General features: G+C 39.3%; 1 protein-coding gene across 1 annotated transcript in view; it reads right to left on the reverse strand.

Moving 5' to 3' along the window:
• Window positions 1-18,944, reverse strand: part of wdr11 (WD repeat domain 11) — a 100,852-nt gene that overhangs the window by 73,634 nt on the left and 8,274 nt on the right. Inside the window, exons 3-9 of the mRNA XM_053232560.1 lie at window positions 17,643-17,796; window positions 16,199-16,372; window positions 15,512-15,704; window positions 9,278-9,443; window positions 5,353-5,455; window positions 3,178-3,388; window positions 2,463-2,563 (exon numbers count right to left, since the gene is read on the reverse strand). Coding sequence (XP_053088535.1) covers window positions 2,463-2,563; window positions 3,178-3,388; window positions 5,353-5,455; window positions 9,278-9,443; window positions 15,512-15,704; window positions 16,199-16,372; window positions 17,643-17,796 — 1,102 coding nt within the window. The remainder of the gene's footprint in view (window positions 1-2,462; window positions 2,564-3,177; window positions 3,389-5,352; window positions 5,456-9,277; window positions 9,444-15,511; window positions 15,705-16,198; window positions 16,373-17,642; window positions 17,797-18,944) is intronic.

An 18,944-nucleotide genomic window follows, 5' to 3' on the forward strand; every position in this document is an offset into this window, starting at 1 on the left:
ATATATATATATATATATACATACACACACATTGCATTACATACTTACTTACATGCTAAAAAAGTTTCAGTTATGGACTTAGACTTATTAAAAAAAAAAAAAAAAAAGAATATAAATAATGAAAGCAATTTGATGAAAATGCTACAGACAGCAAAAATTCCGGATGCTACTAATGGGATTTCACAGTCTAGTCTGAGACTGGAATACACACAGAAAGATGAAAGATTATAAACGTGATAATGATCAGACAGAGTATACACACTCCACACACACACACACACACACACACACAGCTCCTATAACCCTAGGGCAAATAGCAGGAAGTATCAGTTCTGTAACAATGCTGAAAAAATATATATATAAAGGAGATAAAAGAGCCCTCCGTCTCTGAGAAGGTTATCAGCGTTGGGCCACCGACTGGAACAAAAAGATTTAGAGAGGAGGTAGGCCACTGTGAACAAAGAGAGAGAGAGAGAGGGAGAGAGAGAGAGAGAGAGAGAGAGGAAGAGGGCAGCCAGACAGTGACAGATTTAGAGAGAGAGAGAGAGAGAGAACAGTCAGACTTGTGAAGAAATGAGCACGGGCTTCATAAGATGTTTAATGTTATTCCATGCTGCAGTCAGTGACAAGCTGGAGATAAGAAGAAAGAATGAGGAAGAAAAGAAAAGGGGTAGTTTCTAATATGGACCCCAAACGTCTTCCAGTAGCTGAGGATTTCGACTTTTATTTAAGATTCATTTCATAGCCGACCCCTCATACTGATAAACTGCTTTCAGTACATTCTATCTATTTACATTCTTTTATTTATATTAGTGTATAATACGTAATCTTATTTATGAAATATAATTGTATAACTAGAAGTCACAGAACGTTTTTTCACTGAGTGTCTATATCCGTAGTAGTGTAGATATCCTTTACATTCAGAGTTCATTTTTAGATTAGACCTACAGTGCCTTTAAAAAAAATCCAGTCTCCATGAAAAGTTTCATATTTTACAGTGTTAGAGCATCATGTGATTATTAATTCAGATGAGATGATGATTTTTGCCAGTCATCAGCATAAATTACTCCATAAAAGTCTTGTTTTTTTGCAGGCTTGCAGTCTGGTGGTTGGAAGTTGTTCCTGTTAACAGTCGACAGTCACGGCAAAACTGCGTATGGTGTTTGAATGGTATCTTTATTAGACAGTTGGAGGACCTGTGAAATGCGTGTGTGTGATGCTGTGAAGCAGATTCAATCCTGTTCTCCACATGCCCCCGTGGGTTTCCTCTGGGTTCTCCGGTTTCTTCACACCTCCCAAAAACAAGCTGAGAGGTGAACTGGTGATGCTAAATTGCCTTTAGGTGTGAATGAGTGTGTGAATGTGTGTGTGAATGTGTGTGTGTGTGTGCACACTGGCGTCCAATCCAGGGTGTTTTCCTGGCTCACGCCCAGCGTTCCTGGGATAAGCTCGGGATTTGCCATGACTCTAACAGGATAAAGTGGATACTAATGATCAATAAATGAATGACTGTTTAAACTTTCCTTTCTTGTCTTTTGGATATTCTGGATATTCATCTCTATCTTCTTAGCTGTTCCGACAGCAGGCTACTACTAATTCCTCCTAGCGCATGAAACGAGAATGTTCGTAGCGCAAGAAGTGGAAATCGTTGGAATGTCGCAGAGGAAAATAACATGGTATTAGACTGTTTGGTTTTTGGTGTATAATGTCATCTTCCCATAGTGCATCCTGGTGCCATCTCTTCCCCAGGTAAGTGATGCACACGCACCGTCCACATGATGTAAAAGAAAACGTGATTCATCAGACCAGGCCACCTTCTTCCATTGCTCCATGGTCCAGTTCTGATGCTCACGGGTCCATTGTAGATGCTTTCGGTGATGGACAGGGGTCAGCATGGGCACTCTGACAGGTCTGCAGCTACGCAGTCCCATACACAGCAAACTGCAATGCACTGTGTGTTCTGACACCTTTCTATCATAGCCAGCTTTAACTTTTTCAGCAATTTGTGCTACAGTAGCTCTTCTGTGCGATCGGAACAGATGGGCTAGCCTTGGGTGCTCATGACCCTGTGTCTGGTTCATTGGTTGTCCTTCCTTGGACCATTTTTGGTAGGTACTAACCACTGCATACGAGGAACGCCCCACAAGACCTGCTGTTTTGGAGAAGCTCTGAGCCAGTCTTCTAGCCGTCACAATGTGACCTTGTCAAAGATCCTTACACTTGCCCATTTTTCCAGGTCCATGCCTCAACCTTGTTGCAAAGGTAGGTCCAAGAGCTTTGGTTTACTCGAATATTGGAAGCAGAGATTCGACAATATTTACTAATAAGGAAATGACTATTTTTAGATCTCGCCCAGCCCTAGTACAAATGAATTAAATCTAAAAATCATAAAAATAATCAAATGCATAAGTTTTAACATATGCAGAGTAGCTCCGAAGTGTGTTTGCAGCCAAATGACTCACCGATCATTGTGTTGAGGGAGAGGTCCGGGATTCGCTTCTGGTTCTGACCCAATGGAGTCCCACAAAAATTTACTGGAGAGTAGAGCGGGGACAAGCCGGAACTGTAATCCAACAACAAACAGACATAAAGATAGAGGGGGGAAAAAAGAGAGAGAGAGAGCAAATAAATTCATATGTGCAAGAGAAAGAGCCTTTAGAACCTTTTGCACTCGCTGTCAATCACTTTTTGTACTGATTGTTCAAAATTATATTGGTTTTCATAAATTATGGAACAGTATGCAACAGTTGCTGGTTATACATTTAACCCTACTGCATATCTGCATATGAAGATAAATAATGAAAGCAGCCATGTAAGGCTGTAAGCTCAAAAAAGACCCGTTAGGATTTTTTGTACTGAATAAACTGGAAAAAAAAAAAATACCTGAGTCTGATCTATTGTTGATCTTCAAGGCTGCTCCTGAATAGGAGTCTATTCTATCCAATAATGGTACTGAACAACTCTACTACTACTAGTACAGCACTACTAAAGCTGTGTGGTTCAGTTAGGTTCCTCTAATGCAACCCTGCTCGATTTCAGCGCAGCAATTAGATTAGTCTAATCTAAGGACTGATGCCTAAAGCATAGCGAGATATGAGAGTCACAGTGTTTACAAAGGCACACATGGAATAATCTAATCACGCTTATTGGCATGTGGAGTGTAATCCAAGGTCATACCCGAGGTTGGATGATGCTTTGCCAGCGTGAGCTTTCAGCTCCCAGAGCATGATGCGCCCGTCGCTCACCACCAGAGCGGCTCTGTTCTCGTTGACGGGGCAGATCACCGCCCGGTACGGCCGCACCGTCTTGGTCACGCGGATGGCGTCACACTGAGAGCGCAGATCATACGACAGCTCCTGCACTCCCAGCTCCGTCTCAGACGCCACTGCTGCTGATAAATTTAATGTCAGGGTAGAGTCGATTTTTTTAATCCCTTACTTGTACAAATAACCTGGTAAATATGAAGAACATGATAAATAACAATGGAGTAAGTCGTGATCTTAGCATAAGTTTATAAAGTCGCTGAGAAAGCCTGTTTGGAAGAGTGACTTCTGGTCTGGAAGGCATGTTTGTGTTCAGATGCGTCTCCTGTCAGTCATTTTATAGACACTCTACGGGTTATCTAAGATCCTGGGGGTGGACCTTCATGAACAAGATTTAGAGAATGGGGGCGTGAAAAGAAAAAAATCATTCAAATATCGAACCCACATAATTGTCCTGAAAAAAGACTCCTTTTGCCTAATGCACCTTTAATACAGATGGAGTTGCAGGGCATTTTCAGCAACCGTTATTTGTAATATAGTTCTGCATTTAAACTTGATTTATGGAATATATAATAATAATTAAAACTTTATTTTTTTAGATTATTATTAAAATTTCATTAGCCTTCATTCAGCTTTAAGTTCGTCCAAAAGCCCATTTTATATTAGACCGTAGCCGTGCCGCGCCAAATGTTAATCGAAGTGACCTTTAAGACTATTTTTACGTGGCACGGTCATGGCTTCTAGCTAGAAGTACTACAAAATACAATAGTTATTCTATATTTTGCTGGAATCTACACACGATATTTCAATCTGTAGCTATCCCGCAGCTCACACTCTGACTCAAACGTATTGAAGGTTCTACTACAAAGCATAGAAATGGAAATCTTATTGGATTATAACAAACTTTATATGATCATATACAGTGCATAATGTGTGTTTATAATATTTACATACTGTATATTTCCAGGTTATATTTACTAAACCAGTGCAAGAAAGCACAGAAATTAACGCTCGACTCCCCAGCACATGGGAATGATTTGGATTGTAAAAAATTGGCTAACGAAAATATTATGCAAAACGCGTGATATGTGTAACTTCTTCTCCCGACTCCTGATAAGCTACAGTGCGCCGCACAAGCCCAGTCCACCAATTAGAGTGCAGAGCGCCTGCAGCTGGTAACTCTAACACACAACGATTTACAAAAGCATTAGAAAATGTGCAGATATAAGCAACGCACATGCTAGCATTCCCTCACTGATGTATAACAATTAAACACGATGTGCGATATTTGTGTTTTTTATGCATTTTATGTATATATCAATTTAATAGGATCAACTTAGGTTCCTATTTACACTAATGCACTGTGAGTTTTTAAAAACAGTAGGCTTATCATTTCTACTAATTCCCACTAGGGATTATTGGGTAGGGTCATGAGAATTTGGAGCCCTTAAAAACGGGGTCACTGGTCAAAAATAGTAAGAACCTCTGGGTTAATGCATGTCCACTGGGATATATTCAGACACATCTGCAAAGTACACAGCTCTCTAAAATATGTCAGTGTATGGTTCTTTAATCCTTGAATAATATTTGTATAATAACTGAGGAGCTGTTAAGCACTTGGAAATGAACAACAGATGATTCGAATTTGGAGGATTTAGCCTTTCTGGTCATCAAGGTGACCATATTGTATGACAAATGATCATGCAGTTTAAAAAAAGACACATTTTCAGCATTCAGAATACCTAGCAGTACCTACAATAAAATGACAACATTACTTACTGACACACATAGTATGGAACTGGCTCATTGGCTCTGCGTTTTAATTATTAGAAATGCTAGCAAATGTGATGCCTTGCCTTAAATAGTCATCTAAATACCTTGCTTTTTTTCCCCCTGGATGAGAACCATTAAAAATGTGACTCAATGCACCATCACTATGGAGCATCACTGGATGAGTTTTGGTTTTAAGAATACTCAGAATTAAATTTTTTAAGGTGCTGTATGAGCATACTATAACAGCCTGACAATCACACGGGTCTGAAAGGACTAGGAGGCGCAAAAGAAAGTGTAAAAGGAAAGAAGCGCTTGCCTATTTCCTCCGCTGCGATTGCAGTGGATCGACACACGCGCAGTGTGATGCAGCCGTTCTCATGCAGGCAGTAGAGAGCATCCCTCTGTGCGCAGGGAATCACCTGCATGGAAGGAAAAGCAGAGCGTCACGCAGTGAAAGTGCATTTCCGTCCAAATTTTAAGAACATTTCCGGAAAGATTATAAGGAGTCACGTGACGTAATCCTGGACAGTGCCAGAAAACTACACCCAGGCAAAAATACAAGGAAAGACCACACGAATTTGTGATTTCAACTAAATTCAACCTGCTCCAAGCTGCCACACAACAGAGTCAGTGTAGAGAATTCTTATTTATCTTAATCTCCTATAATTCTCAGTTGAAAAGTTGAAAAAGTTAATTAATAATTTGCCTTAATAGTACTGTTGTATCAAAATGTCATTATACAGAGTCCACATTAGGCTTGTGTGATATATGATATTACAGTATCTTCCCTACGTGATATTACGTTGTCATGACATCCACTGACGTTTATCGCTGATTATATTATATTATATTATATTGTATTATATTATCAGATCTGTAACGCTTTATGCACTATGCATTACGCATAGGAGATCCATTCATTCATTCATTTCAGCTGTATATTAATTCATACCGCTTGTCCTACACAGGGTCACGGGGAGCCTGGAGCTTATCCCAAGGGACTGCCTCCAACGCATGTCTTTGGACTGGGGGAGGAAACTGGAGTACCCTGAGGAAACCCCCAAATGGAGAGAAGATGCAAACTCGGAGGTGGGATTTGAACTCTCGACCGCGGAGGTGCGAGGTATACCACTAAGTTAAAGTTCAATATTGTACATTTAGCCTAGTTGGCATCATAGCGTCTATAAATCAAGCAGAGACATTTCAAGGGAGGAAAAGCCTAAGCATTGATTTCTACTTTATCCTATTATTATAATGTGTCTGTAACAATTTATAATGTTTTATGATTAGACATGGTGTTTTACTTTTAAATACATTTTAACACAACTTGTCAGATTTTTTTCCCTGGTGCCTATCCTAATTATCTACTTATATTCTGCACATTTCCATCACATTTCCCCTAGGCTAATCTAATATGGCTTATGGATTCTGCTTTTTTTCAGTGCAATTTTATCAACATTCAGTCTGTGCAGAGGCCTGATGACAATGATAAAAAGCATAAAAAGCAGACATTTGGATTTTCCACTTGAAAAGCGCACATCTCGTTATTAGAACTGAGCTGCATGCACATTTAGAAAGAATTTAAACTACACTACATCAAAAGGCTAATGACTACTGAAATCGGTCCCGATCACATCATTTTAATATCTTTAATATTGTTTGAATATGGCTACAGGCCTAGAGCTTAGACCGAGATAAACTTCCAATGCTACAACATTATGATGTCATTAAGGAAATGGGGAAAATAATTTTCTCTGATTAGTAAACAGTTTGTTCTCACAGCATGTGTGTCGTGTGTTTGGGTTACCTAATGAAGGGAAAATAGTCAAATGTAAAAAAAAAGAAAAGAGTGCCTAAGCATTTAAGGGGGAAAAAGCATTTAAGGAAAAAAAAAAAAATCAAGCACAGTGAGATGTCACAAAGGTGTGTTTTGAGAGAAAGAGGGTTGTGTGTGTCGGTTTTTGACTAGCTGCCCGCTCCCACGATCGATCGCTTGCTCCGACCTTGTCCTTGCAGCTGCACCATTAGTCATGCAAATGTCCTTCCTGACAAGAGCTTTACAACACTTACAGAACATGGACACACGTGCTAATAGAGAAGCCCATATGTGAGTGTGTGTCAGTGCGCTTTATGCCGGAAATAGAACCTGACACTTGCACAATAAATTGACACACCGTACACACTATACACCATATACTACATGACCAAAAGTTTGTGGACACCTGACCATTACACCTGTATGTCCTTGTTGAACACCTCATTCCAGATGTAGCCCCTACTTTGCTGTTATAATAACCTCCATTCTTCTGGGAAGGCTTTCCACTAGATTTTGAAGTGTGGCTGTGGGGATTTCAGTCGGCGTTCCAGTTCATCCCAAAGGCGTTCAGTGGGGTTGAGGTCAGGGTTCTTCCAAACCATGTGTTCATGGAGCTCGCTTTGTGCACAGTGGCACTGTCATGCTGGAACAGGTTTGGGTCTCTGAAGCTAGATTCACACAGCAGGCAAAGTGGCGCAAATCCAATCTTTTTCTTCAAATGTGACAGATTTGTTAGCTGCACTCTATACGCTAGAGACTGTTGCGTGTGAAAATCCCGGGAGATTTTTACAAAATTACTCAAACTAGCCCATCTGGCACAACCATGTCACAGTTAAAGTCACAGAGATCACACTTTTTCTGATTCTGACGTTCGATGTGAACATTACCTGAAGCTCTTGACCTGTATCTGAACGATTTTTTTTTTTTTTTTTTTTTTTTTTTTTTTTATTGCATTGTGCTGTTGCCACATGATTGGCTGATTAGATAACTGCATGAATGTTCAGGTGTACAGGTGTTCCTAATAAAGCGGACAATCCCCAGCACCACCAAGCTGCCGCTGCTGGGCCCCTGAGCAAGGCCCTTAACCCTCAACTGCTCAGTTGTATATGAGGGAAGTGGTAGCCCAGTGGTTAAGACGTTGGATTACTGATCAGAAGGTCATGAGTTCAATCCCCAGCACCACCAAGCTGCCACAGCTGGGCCCCTGAGCGAGGCCCTTAACCCTCAACTGCTCAGTTGTATAAATGAGATAAATGTAAGTCGCTCTGGATAAGGGCGTCTGCCAAATGCCTGAAATGTAAAAAATGTAAATGCCTTTATAACTGTAAAATAAACCCCCCTCAGTATGGATTTATTTCATGAACATTATTTTTCTGGGGGCCGTAGAGCTCCAAAACTTCCTCAACTTCCTGGTCTGGGTTCACAAACCCCACTCTGAGAACCACTGGTACAGACTAGTCGATTAGACTAATACTTTCACTAAGCAACACTGTAGGGAAGTCGAGTAGCTGGGGAAAAAACAGTGAGGCAGACGGCCAAGAAATGCAGGCAGATTCTTCAAAGCAGTCTACAGTCATCTGAACATCCTGTAAGACGACACTGGGAATGTAGACTATATATGTGTTTAACTTCTTTTGCATTAATGCAATGTTTTAACATTGATATCAATCGGTATGAAGTGTACTTCACTCACCACTTTTTGCTGTAACTATGGAAACTATTAGGGCTACTGGTACAGTCGTAAAAATTAATAATCACCTTATATAGGCTATATCTTTTTTTTTTTCCCCAAATATCAAAATTATACAACGGTAAGAAAGAGATTTAAGGAAAACTCTAATGGAATTGTATCTTATATGTGTGTCTAAGTGTCTAATCCCTCTTGTATTTGCTCTCCATCGGCTTTTCTTTTTTAAACCAAAGTCTTTTTTTTTTTTAAATAATACAGAAAAACATGAATTTAAAAAACCCTTAACACCACATACAGTATATACTGCACAATAACAAGAATAAAACAGTAATAACAGGAATAGTATTATAAAGAAAAAGTGCAAAATTCTACATTCTCTTCCAAAGGGAAGTTTCACAACAATGAAAAGTCAGAGTCCATCTTTTCAGCTTTTCTTTTTTTTTTTTTTTAAACAGATATGTGTGATATATTTCAGGATTTGGAGTCAGTCATTGAATCAGATTGAAGGCCAACACCTGACGTGTTCCTGAATCATTTTTAGATGTGGGTTTGAATCAAAAGCAGCAGATGTGTATTGATTTTAAGCAGCGTTTCGGCTCTGTGAGATGTGAGCCCATGCGCGCTGGACGGTAGTGTGTGTTGAACGCAGGCAGTCCTACGGATCTGATGTTACCGGTTTAGTGTGAAAAGACAGCGAGTTTGTCACATCTGCCCTGGAATCAGACACATACTGACCTGTATAAAGGGCACGCCGGAACGCTCGATGGCCACCACCCCCACCGTCTGGCTGAGCTCCAGGTCCAGGATGAGGATCTCTCTGGGGTACAGCAGCAACATATGACTCTTCTTTGAGGGTAGGTAGGACAACTGGAGACAGTCATTCAGGGTGACTGCCTCAGCCCTACAGACACAGACAACTGGGTTAACCAGATATCGCAGCTAAAAATTAACGTTATGCTAATCTGCATGACGCAGCAAACAAAGCATTATGAGCTATTACAATCTGAATCGTAGAAACTTATCATCATTAAAAGGAAAAAGCAGTAGATTACACTTTCTGATTTCTGATTGCTCTGGATAAACAAAACACACAATCGTATCATTACAGTTTCATATGTGTCACTATAAAAAAGTAAGGCCGAGCAGTGGCAGTGCGTCAGAGTAGAGAATAACTGAAGTCATTACTGCACAAGTCTGAGAGGAAATGCAATAACCATCACAAATCTCTTCCTGGCATCTCCTAAGTTTATAGGCCACCGACGCCCTTAAACCTGCTTATAGAGAATAATGCCTGTGTAAATTGAAGAATGTAATAAGGAGGCCATTCTGTGGAAAATTCAAGAGGCATTTTAATGGGAAATGGAGTGAGAGACAGGATGGAATATATGACCGTGGACCATACTGGTGTAAGATAATTAGGAGCTGGCACAAAGTATAACTTCAGCAATGAGTAAAAGTTCTCATTTTAAGGAATGGCTAGTCTCTAATTGCCCCGCTATAATAAGCTTAATAAAACATATCGGCAGCAAAGAATTCTTTTTGACCACTGGTACTAAAAAAAGGGGGCTAAAAACAGTTTGACTTCATCCAAAATTCTAAAAATGCATCGTAAAACTTCGAAAATAGCAAAACTAATAACTTACAAGCACAACTTTTCTCAGTTTGTAATTTTATGCAACATATTATTTGTCAGTTTGTTTTTGAGGAATTCTTTTTCAAATGTTCAACAGCTCAGAATATCCTGTTCGCACACATTTCTCAAGTTTTATTTCAAAAACGAACGTTTCTGACATCATAAGCTTTATTAAAATGGTAACACACAACCTCCTCGACCAATATATAATAAGGGACACGTGTACATTCATGCAATTGTCCAATCAGCCAATCATGTGGCAGCAGCACAATGCAATACGTCACGCAGATACAGGTCAAAGGGAACTCAAATAACCACTCTTTACAACCGTGTTGAGCAGAAAAGCATCTCAGGACGCACAATATTCCCAAATCTTGAGGTGGAGAAGCTACGAGAGGAGAAGCTCACACCGGGTTCCAATCCCGTTAGCCAAGAACAGGAATCTGAGACTACATTGGGCATAGACTCACCAAAAATTTGGATAGACAAAGACTTTTTCCAATCTTGAACTGCCCATTTTCAATGAGCCTGTGCTTCTATATGCTCCTAACACAACACTGTTAATACTTATAAATACTTCTTTAAATACACTGTTAATCCTTCTATTTCTTTCAGTAAATAACAACATATATTTTACTTCCTAAAGTACGATGTAATGCACTTGCTTGATTTCTGTTAACTTGTGTTAATTTTTCGTGGAATAAAACATGCACCTTTCTGGTCCTGCTGCATTGGAACCAATTATTTAAATATATTAATTCCAGAAATATCTGTCCACAGTGAATTGTTTTTGAACTGTCAGTCTTTTCCAAAGGAAACGGTTAAATCCTCCAAGCAGGAGAAATCACCATCAGAAGAAGAAACTACACAGGAGCAGAGATCAGAAAGCAAACCTGCTGAGACTTCTACATGTACACCTTCATAAGACTTCACTTATCAGCACACCAACAGCACCATAGGCTATATATTGGATAATAAAATGCTTAATATGGTTATTGGAGATGCTTGATGCTTGATGAAATCATGATGACCGGAGGTTTGAATTAAAGGGCAGTGTTACCTTATTTACGTTATTTAAATTTGCATTATCATATCCTTCTTGGTGGAGACAATCATCTTACTTTTATTTATAGAGCGCTGTCGACGACAGACACGGTCACAAAGCAGCTTTACAGAAATACGGACATAGATTTTGATCTCTAATGAGCAAGCCTGAGGCAAAAGCGGCAGGGAAAACTCTCTCAGATGACATGAAGAAGAAACCATGAAAAGAACCAGACTCAAAACACTACACCGGATAGTGGGCTTATAAATATTTCTATAAATAGAATTTCTTCTTCCATAAATGTATACTATACAGGACTTTGCACATGCATGTCTTCTTTGTTGCATTGCACACAGTACACTTTATACATGCGATCATTTTTGTCTCTTGCATTGTTGCACTATTAGTAAATTTGTAATTGTAAATTTGTAATTGTGTATTGTGTATTGTTTGCCTTATGTATTATTTTCTTGTCATAGGCTGCTGGAGGATTCACAGAGTAGGAATTTCATTGTATGGTATAACAGACTGTTTCTTGTACATATGACAATAAACTCTTGAATCTTGAATACAGTGAAACATTACTGAGTCATTAACATCATTTATGATCTGTGACAAGAGTTTTGGGGAAGAAAAAAAAAAAAAAACTTTAACTCTTAATTTGAATACTAGAAATCCTCATTATACAGTAATGAGGACCAGAAGCACATTGATTCAATATTGAAATAAGATCAAATTGATGACAGAAATATCAACAAGGCAAAGAAATGCAAAAGTCTGCATACACTTATGGCATAAAGAAGCTGATATTAAGAAGATGGACCTGAACCTGCCTGATCCATCCTGATCCATGCCATACTTCTGGTTCTCTTCACCTGAAAACCACTCGCTCTACTGCTAAGGATGGCTCCACATGGACAGCCTAAAGATCACTGCGAGATTACTGTGGATGGTTCCACATGTTCTATCTTGGATAGCCTTTTTTACAGCAATTGCTACGAACAATTTTAGACCTCAAGGCTCCATCATTGACCAGTTGATAACGTCAACAAAACCGACTTCAAGTTAAAACAAAATGCATGCGGAAATGATCCTGACGCTCATATTCATAAGATTAATCATAAGCTCATAAGTTCCTGGTTACACAATTGCACTTTCTGACTATCATATACAGTTATAGAAGAGAATTGGTTTAGAATCGCACTATCTGGCATCACCCAGATGAGGATGGCTTTCCTTTTGAGTCTGGTTCCTGTCAAGGTTTCGTCCATGTCGTGGTTCTTCCTCTCGAGGTTTCTCTCATGTGGTCTCAGGGAGTTTTTCCTTGCCACTGTCACCGCTTGCTTGCTTATTAAAGATAAATTTATAAATTAGCCAGAATTCTATAGAAATATATCCAGAATTTATATATCTGTCTATAAAGCTGCTTTGTGACAATGTCCATTGTTAAAAGCGCTATATGAATAAAACTGAATATTAATAGTGATTTATTTAAAAAAAAAATAACAACATTAGTTCAAAGGTTCGCATTTCTGAAAGTGATATAAATTGTCTCTAACTTGAGAACACTATGTATTTACAATTGTCTCCAACTTGTATGGCATTTGGATCGTCTCAGTAACATTCTGTCCTGACAGATGAGTCTTGACTTCACAGTCGTTGAGGAATATGTTTAAATACGCGACCTGTTTCTTTAGCTATTTAGCTAGGTTGTTTTGTTAGACATCATCTAACATCATCACTGCAAGAAATGTCACATACACAGCATAGTGGATGTTATGACATCTCAGGAAACGAAAGAGTCGCAAACGCAACAACTAGAAATCATTTGCAGTAAAAAAAATAAAAAGGCAATTAAAGCTAATATTGGAATATATCCAATAACCGCACCTTGCTAATCTCCAAGAACTGCTCAATTGCAGCAGTATTATAAAAGGTAGTTTTTCTGAGGCTCACGCTGAGCCTGGTATTCACCGTACTCAAAGCATGGGATTTGCATTTCCTCTTAAGCCCTATATCGCAGTGGCACCACAAGCCAGGATTAATGCATGGACCTCTTACCATGTTGTTGCTTTGTCCAAAATTGCACCTCTGTACCATTAACCAAGTGAGCAGCTCAGGCAGGCTAATGGATCAGGGATCACTTTCGTTACACGGATCCATCAAAGCAGTTTTTTGGAAAATAATGGCCAGCTGATGCAACTCCACCACAGAAACCAAGCTACTCACAGAAAAGACTTAAGTATACTGCTACTGATATCAGGAAATGCTAGAGTGCTGTGTTCAGGCTAGAAAGGAAAGTGAGCAAAGCTTCTGATGATCAATAGAGTGGAGCAAAACCTTCCTCAGACAAAGCAGGAAAACAGTGATGAAAAGAACGAAGGGAAAAAAAAACAGCTGATTTAAATGACGAAACAGAAAAGAGGACTTTGATGATCAAAACACAGATAATGTAGGCAGACTATTAATATCTCTTTTGTATGACTGGTGGAGGTTTGAAAACTCGTGCTAACTCAGAGGCAGCAATTTTCTACAAACGCACTCCAAGGAAGAGAAAGTAATTAAGTGTCCGTTTCACTGCGAGAAAAAAAAATGTTAATGTACATTTTGTCTGTGATATTTTTTTTTTTCTTTGTTACAATGGTGTTATTATTGATTGGTTTAATTACAGATGCATCAATACCTTTTTTTCAGACCTAGCTAGCAAGGAACTCCTCACAGACCAGTATTAGCGAGTGTGGTCATTAAACATGGCCGCAAGATCCTATGGAATGCACCTCGACTCGCAAGGACAGTGTAGACGCTGACCAGTGGGCAGAAAGGAAACGTGTCTCAGTGTTCAGTGCTCGCAGAACTGAAGTGCTCAAATGCGTAACGTAGCCCATTTTTAGAATTTGACTACAAAATGCATTATATTTAGATATATTTCTGATAGGATGACCAGCTTTACTATATAGCCTTTTAATCAGGCTCCTATCCACGTCAGACATAAACAAACTGAGAAGTTTGATCGCAACTCTGCTTTGACTTTAATAGACATACCGTTAAAAATGATTTCTAAAAAAAAAAAACGGCTACGTTCAGCATTGAATTTATTTGTGATGTCACACTCCAGTAGTGGTTAATGGATTATATGAAAGTAGACACTCAGGGCTTTAAGAGTTTGCAGTTTTTCACAAGTATTTCTTTTTTTTTTTACCTAGCCTACTAGGTTTAAGTGTTATAATTTTATTGTATACGATGTTTTACTATCAAAAAAAGCTTTAGTCGTGCTGTCCGTTTTATCTCTGTACTGGTGTTATAGTCAAGAAACGAGAATTGTTTTCCAGGCAGGGGGCTCACACCCTTCCGCTTTCCCATCACCCTGCTCACCAGCAGATAAAACACAGAGTCAAGATACTCTACACACAGAAACCCAACAGTATCTTGACTAATCTTATAACAGACTTGCAGCGATAAAATAATTCATTTGTTTATACTGATTAAAAAAAATGTCTGATAAGTTGATTTCCATTCCGCCAGCGGAACTGCACACTGAATCTGGCTGTATGTGTTGTGTCCAATGCCAATAAAAGGTATCTTATCATATCTTATCTTACAATTACAGCATTATTACTGAACTTTGCATATTAAGTCATTAACCCTGAGGTTACTTAAAACTTGAAAAATTTAAAGAAAAATCAATGAAAATATCATTCAACATATTCTAAAGGTTGACCATGTCCGTTATGTAAAAAAAAAAAAAAAAAAAATCAACAAAAGCAAAAATAATTTATAGTTTTATATATACAAATTTCATAAAAGCAAAGTCAAAAAAAAAAAATTATAATCGGTTGGCCAATTTTTACGGTCACCGATGAAAACTGATCATTTCCACTCTCCTCTCCAGCTGTTTCCAGCACTGGAAAATGTAATCAGGTCCAAGAGCCAGAACCACACCTTCATTAAGATTAAGATTAAGATTAAGATTAAGATTCAGCTTTATTGTCATTGTGCAGAGCATGAGTACAGAGCCAAAGAAATGCAGTTTTCGCGGACCCCAGCTTGCTAGGAAGCTGGGGTCAGAGCGCAGGATCAGCCATGATACGGCGCCCCGGGAGTATTTGTGGTTAAGGGCCTTGCTCAAGGGCCCAACAGTGGCAACTTGGCAGACCTTCCTTGACCTTCCGATCAGTAACCCAGATCTATAACACTTCATCCCAGTAGTGTGTAGCTCTTTTATATAGAAAGGTAAAAACATTAGGCGCTCTCAGGCTGCGATGGGGTGAGACTGTCGTGTGTAGGTACTCACATGGGTTTCTCGTTGGTGATGAGCACTTTGACCTTGTTGAGAGCTTTCTTAGCGCCAGTGGGATGTGTGGAGGCAGGTTTGCTGTGAGCAGGGCTGGAGTGTGGGCTGGCAATGTAAACCTTCTTACCGCTGCTGCCAGGGGGCTTGGACGGTGAGAAGTCTGTGATGAAAACGATCCCCTCGCTGGTCAGCACTAATAGAGTGGGGCATTAAATACAAGGAAAGACGACAAGTTCAGTTATTCTGAGCAGAGATAAAAGGAAAACTGTAAATGGACAAGCTTCTGAGGTCAAAGCCACGCCATGTATTCCTCATAGTTGTGGCATTGGAAAGAACAGAAAAAAGAAGTACCCAGTAATGCTGAAAAAAAAGAATAATGAATAAAGAATGCTTACAGGGAGCTGTTCTTATGATTTCTTTGCATATCACTTTTTGTGCATGTTTTGTTTTACATTTACAAAATTTAACACTACTTTACACTACTTAGCATTTATTATGAGCTCCAATATTCTCAATAATATAATTTGATTTCTACAAGCAACTTTACTTTTCCTATTACATAGAAAATTGAAAAAAAAAAAAAAAAAGTATATATTTTTTTCACTTCTAGTAAAAATGTAGCATTATTTTGACCCAAACAGAAAATATCAGATAAAGGAAAGAGTAACTGAAAGGCTTTAAACGTACAGGCTAAATTGGAGGGGTCGAACGGGTCGAAAGAGAAGGACAAGATGTTCTCAGCATAGCTCTTCTTCCACAGCTTGGTCCCCGTGTCTCCGTTCCACAACACTATGTAGTTGGGAGGGTGCACGGCCAGAAGCAGGTCATGTGACGCATCCTGGTTCCACAGCCAATCCATGTCTGGAGAAAATGTAACAAACCCCAAAATAAAATCCAGAATTGTTCATTTTAATTAATCAATTAGTAGAGGTTAGTAGCTTCTACACAATAACTGTTAAACATTTACTCTTAGTTATTTGAATAATCTTACAATAAGTGAAATATGCCAATAATGCAGAGCTCTTTCACTGTTTCCTGATTGGATAATTGCATGAATGACCAGGGTACAGGTGTTCCTATTGAAGTAGCCAGTCACTGTATATTCCATATACCACTGATTTAATTTGATTACGATTTTTTTATTATTTTTTTTTTAGTCTGGCTGAATTCTCTGAATCTATTGATCTGGCTCACTAATCTGGCCGTACAGGCTCAGTAAAATACCATCAGTCTGATGTGTCTGATATGTTTGGCGTCAAGATTTTTTGTATTGTTCTGCTGTCATCTCAATCTGTGCATTTATTGTTCTGCTGTCATCTCAATCTGTGATTTTTTTTTTGTTTGTATGTTTACGAGTGCCAAGTACAATTCTGAGCCTTGTTTCTACTGCAGATTTCTTTTTATTCCTAGTTCTAGCTTGGGCTTTATTGTTCTTTAGTGTGCCTAGGATTACAGATTTGCCTCTTCAATAACTTAGAACAGGGGGAGTTTAAAAAAAAATAAATAAATAAAATTCTGCCCAGGCCACTTCAGCATTTTTGTGAGCCCTTGAAATCATTATTATTATCTGTTCTATTGATTTACACCAGTAACCTAGGCTCTGAAAGCAGAATAGGAAGATTCTAGAAAAAGATAGGCTTACAGAAGCTATTCAACTGTACGCATTATTAGGGAAACTGACTAAAGGTGTTTTTTATATATCTGTTTTCCAAATATCGAAATTTTTTTTTAAAGAACATGTCATTAAGCTCGTGCCTCTCCTCTCTTCACGGTCCATTGGCTTTTCTTTTTCAGAATACTTGTAGGTCTCTGGATGCACTGGATGATTTCAGGATCACATTAAAGACCTCTGACTCGTTTCTGAATCTTTTTTTTTCAGATGCAGGTCTGATTTGCGTCGCACACACAGCAGGCGTTGATTTTAAATAGCGTTTTCAGCAGTGTCAGATGTAAGCCACGCCTACATGGCGAATTCTAGCTAGAGTTCATTCTGAGTACTAGGTACTCATTATTTTTTTTTTTTGGAACTGTAGCACTTGGATATTCAGGGCTGCTGTGTCTCACTTCTCCTGTCCACAACACCACGTGCTTGCTACCGTTATAGATTCTAACGTTAAGAGCCAGGTCTTACCCTGGATGGGTTTGGAGTGCTCCTGGATCTCACAGTGCGCCATGCCGCTCACCACGTCCCACACGATGATTTTGCCTCCGGCGTCGGCCGAGGCCAGGCGCAGGGAGTAAGGTGAGCTCAGGTTGTGGTGGTAGTTCTCCCTGGACCATTTCACCTAAACACACACACACACACACACACACACACACATACACACACCATTCTTTATAGATGACAGGAGACTTAAAAGTAGTTGGAAATTGGGGTTTCAAACTTAACGGAGCAGCCGAAAAGAACAGCAGTGGCTATAAATTTCGATGGCTGGAGCTCTTTAACCATTTTCTTCCCTACTTCACATGATGAACAGATGCATCACATGAGAGCATTCCCCCTTTTTTTTTTCAGCGTCCTCGGATAGATCAGATGACCGGAACAGAACATAAGGGTTATGTTTGAGTATCACGCCGAAACAGTAAACACGCGGACCCTGGCACGTGCCATGTTTTGTCTGTTCTTCCCATCTGCCTGCTCGTTTATCCTCAGGATGACAATGAGGAATGGACCACGGTGGCAGTGTTGCGGTTTACAAGATTAAAATGCGTGGCGGGGTGAGAAATGGCAGCAGGAGCCGGGGCACTGTCTCTGATAAACACTGGCTAGTTTATGGGTCATTACTCATGAGACACACACACACACACACACACACAGACAAATCCTTCAACACCAGAACAGTACTGATAAACTGCAGAATGCTTATGGGAGTAAATGACACCAGATTAATTCTTCAGTGACATTTGTCATGCCAGATCTCGTTATGCTCATTGTATTTACCTAAAATTGATCTGTAACTTCATCGACATAAACAAATAAATAGCAGAAGGTATACTGTGGCATGAGGAGGCGCAGATCAAGCACTTCCAGGTCAACACCCATTTAGATCACACTATTCTGTAAAGCTATAAGACTAATGTTGTTGGGTTTAAGGATTAACACAAAGCGAAATGAAATCTCTTTCTCTCTGCTTATGGATAACAAAGTTAGAGTAAGACGAATGTCTTTTGTGGTTAATTAGCTTCTCTCTTGTGCGCTCTGCACTTCAGCTCACCCCATAGGATTTCACAGGATTAGCTCAGGGAACTGGGATGGCCATGTCATCGAGCCTTTTTTTTTATTTATTTTTGTGCATCCTGTTGTTGTTGTAACCTCTTGGCAGAGGCAGCCTGGTTTTCAATGGTTTTCAACATCTCCTGATACTTCCATTATATTCAATCCATTATATTCTTACTCCAGTAATGTTTGCTGATGATACAACCTTAGTTCTCT

The sequence above is a fragment of the Pangasianodon hypophthalmus genome, chromosome 3, assembly GCF_027358585.1.
Source record: "Pangasianodon hypophthalmus isolate fPanHyp1 chromosome 3, fPanHyp1.pri, whole genome shotgun sequence".
Lineage (NCBI taxonomy): Eukaryota > Metazoa > Chordata > Actinopteri > Siluriformes > Pangasiidae > Pangasianodon > Pangasianodon hypophthalmus.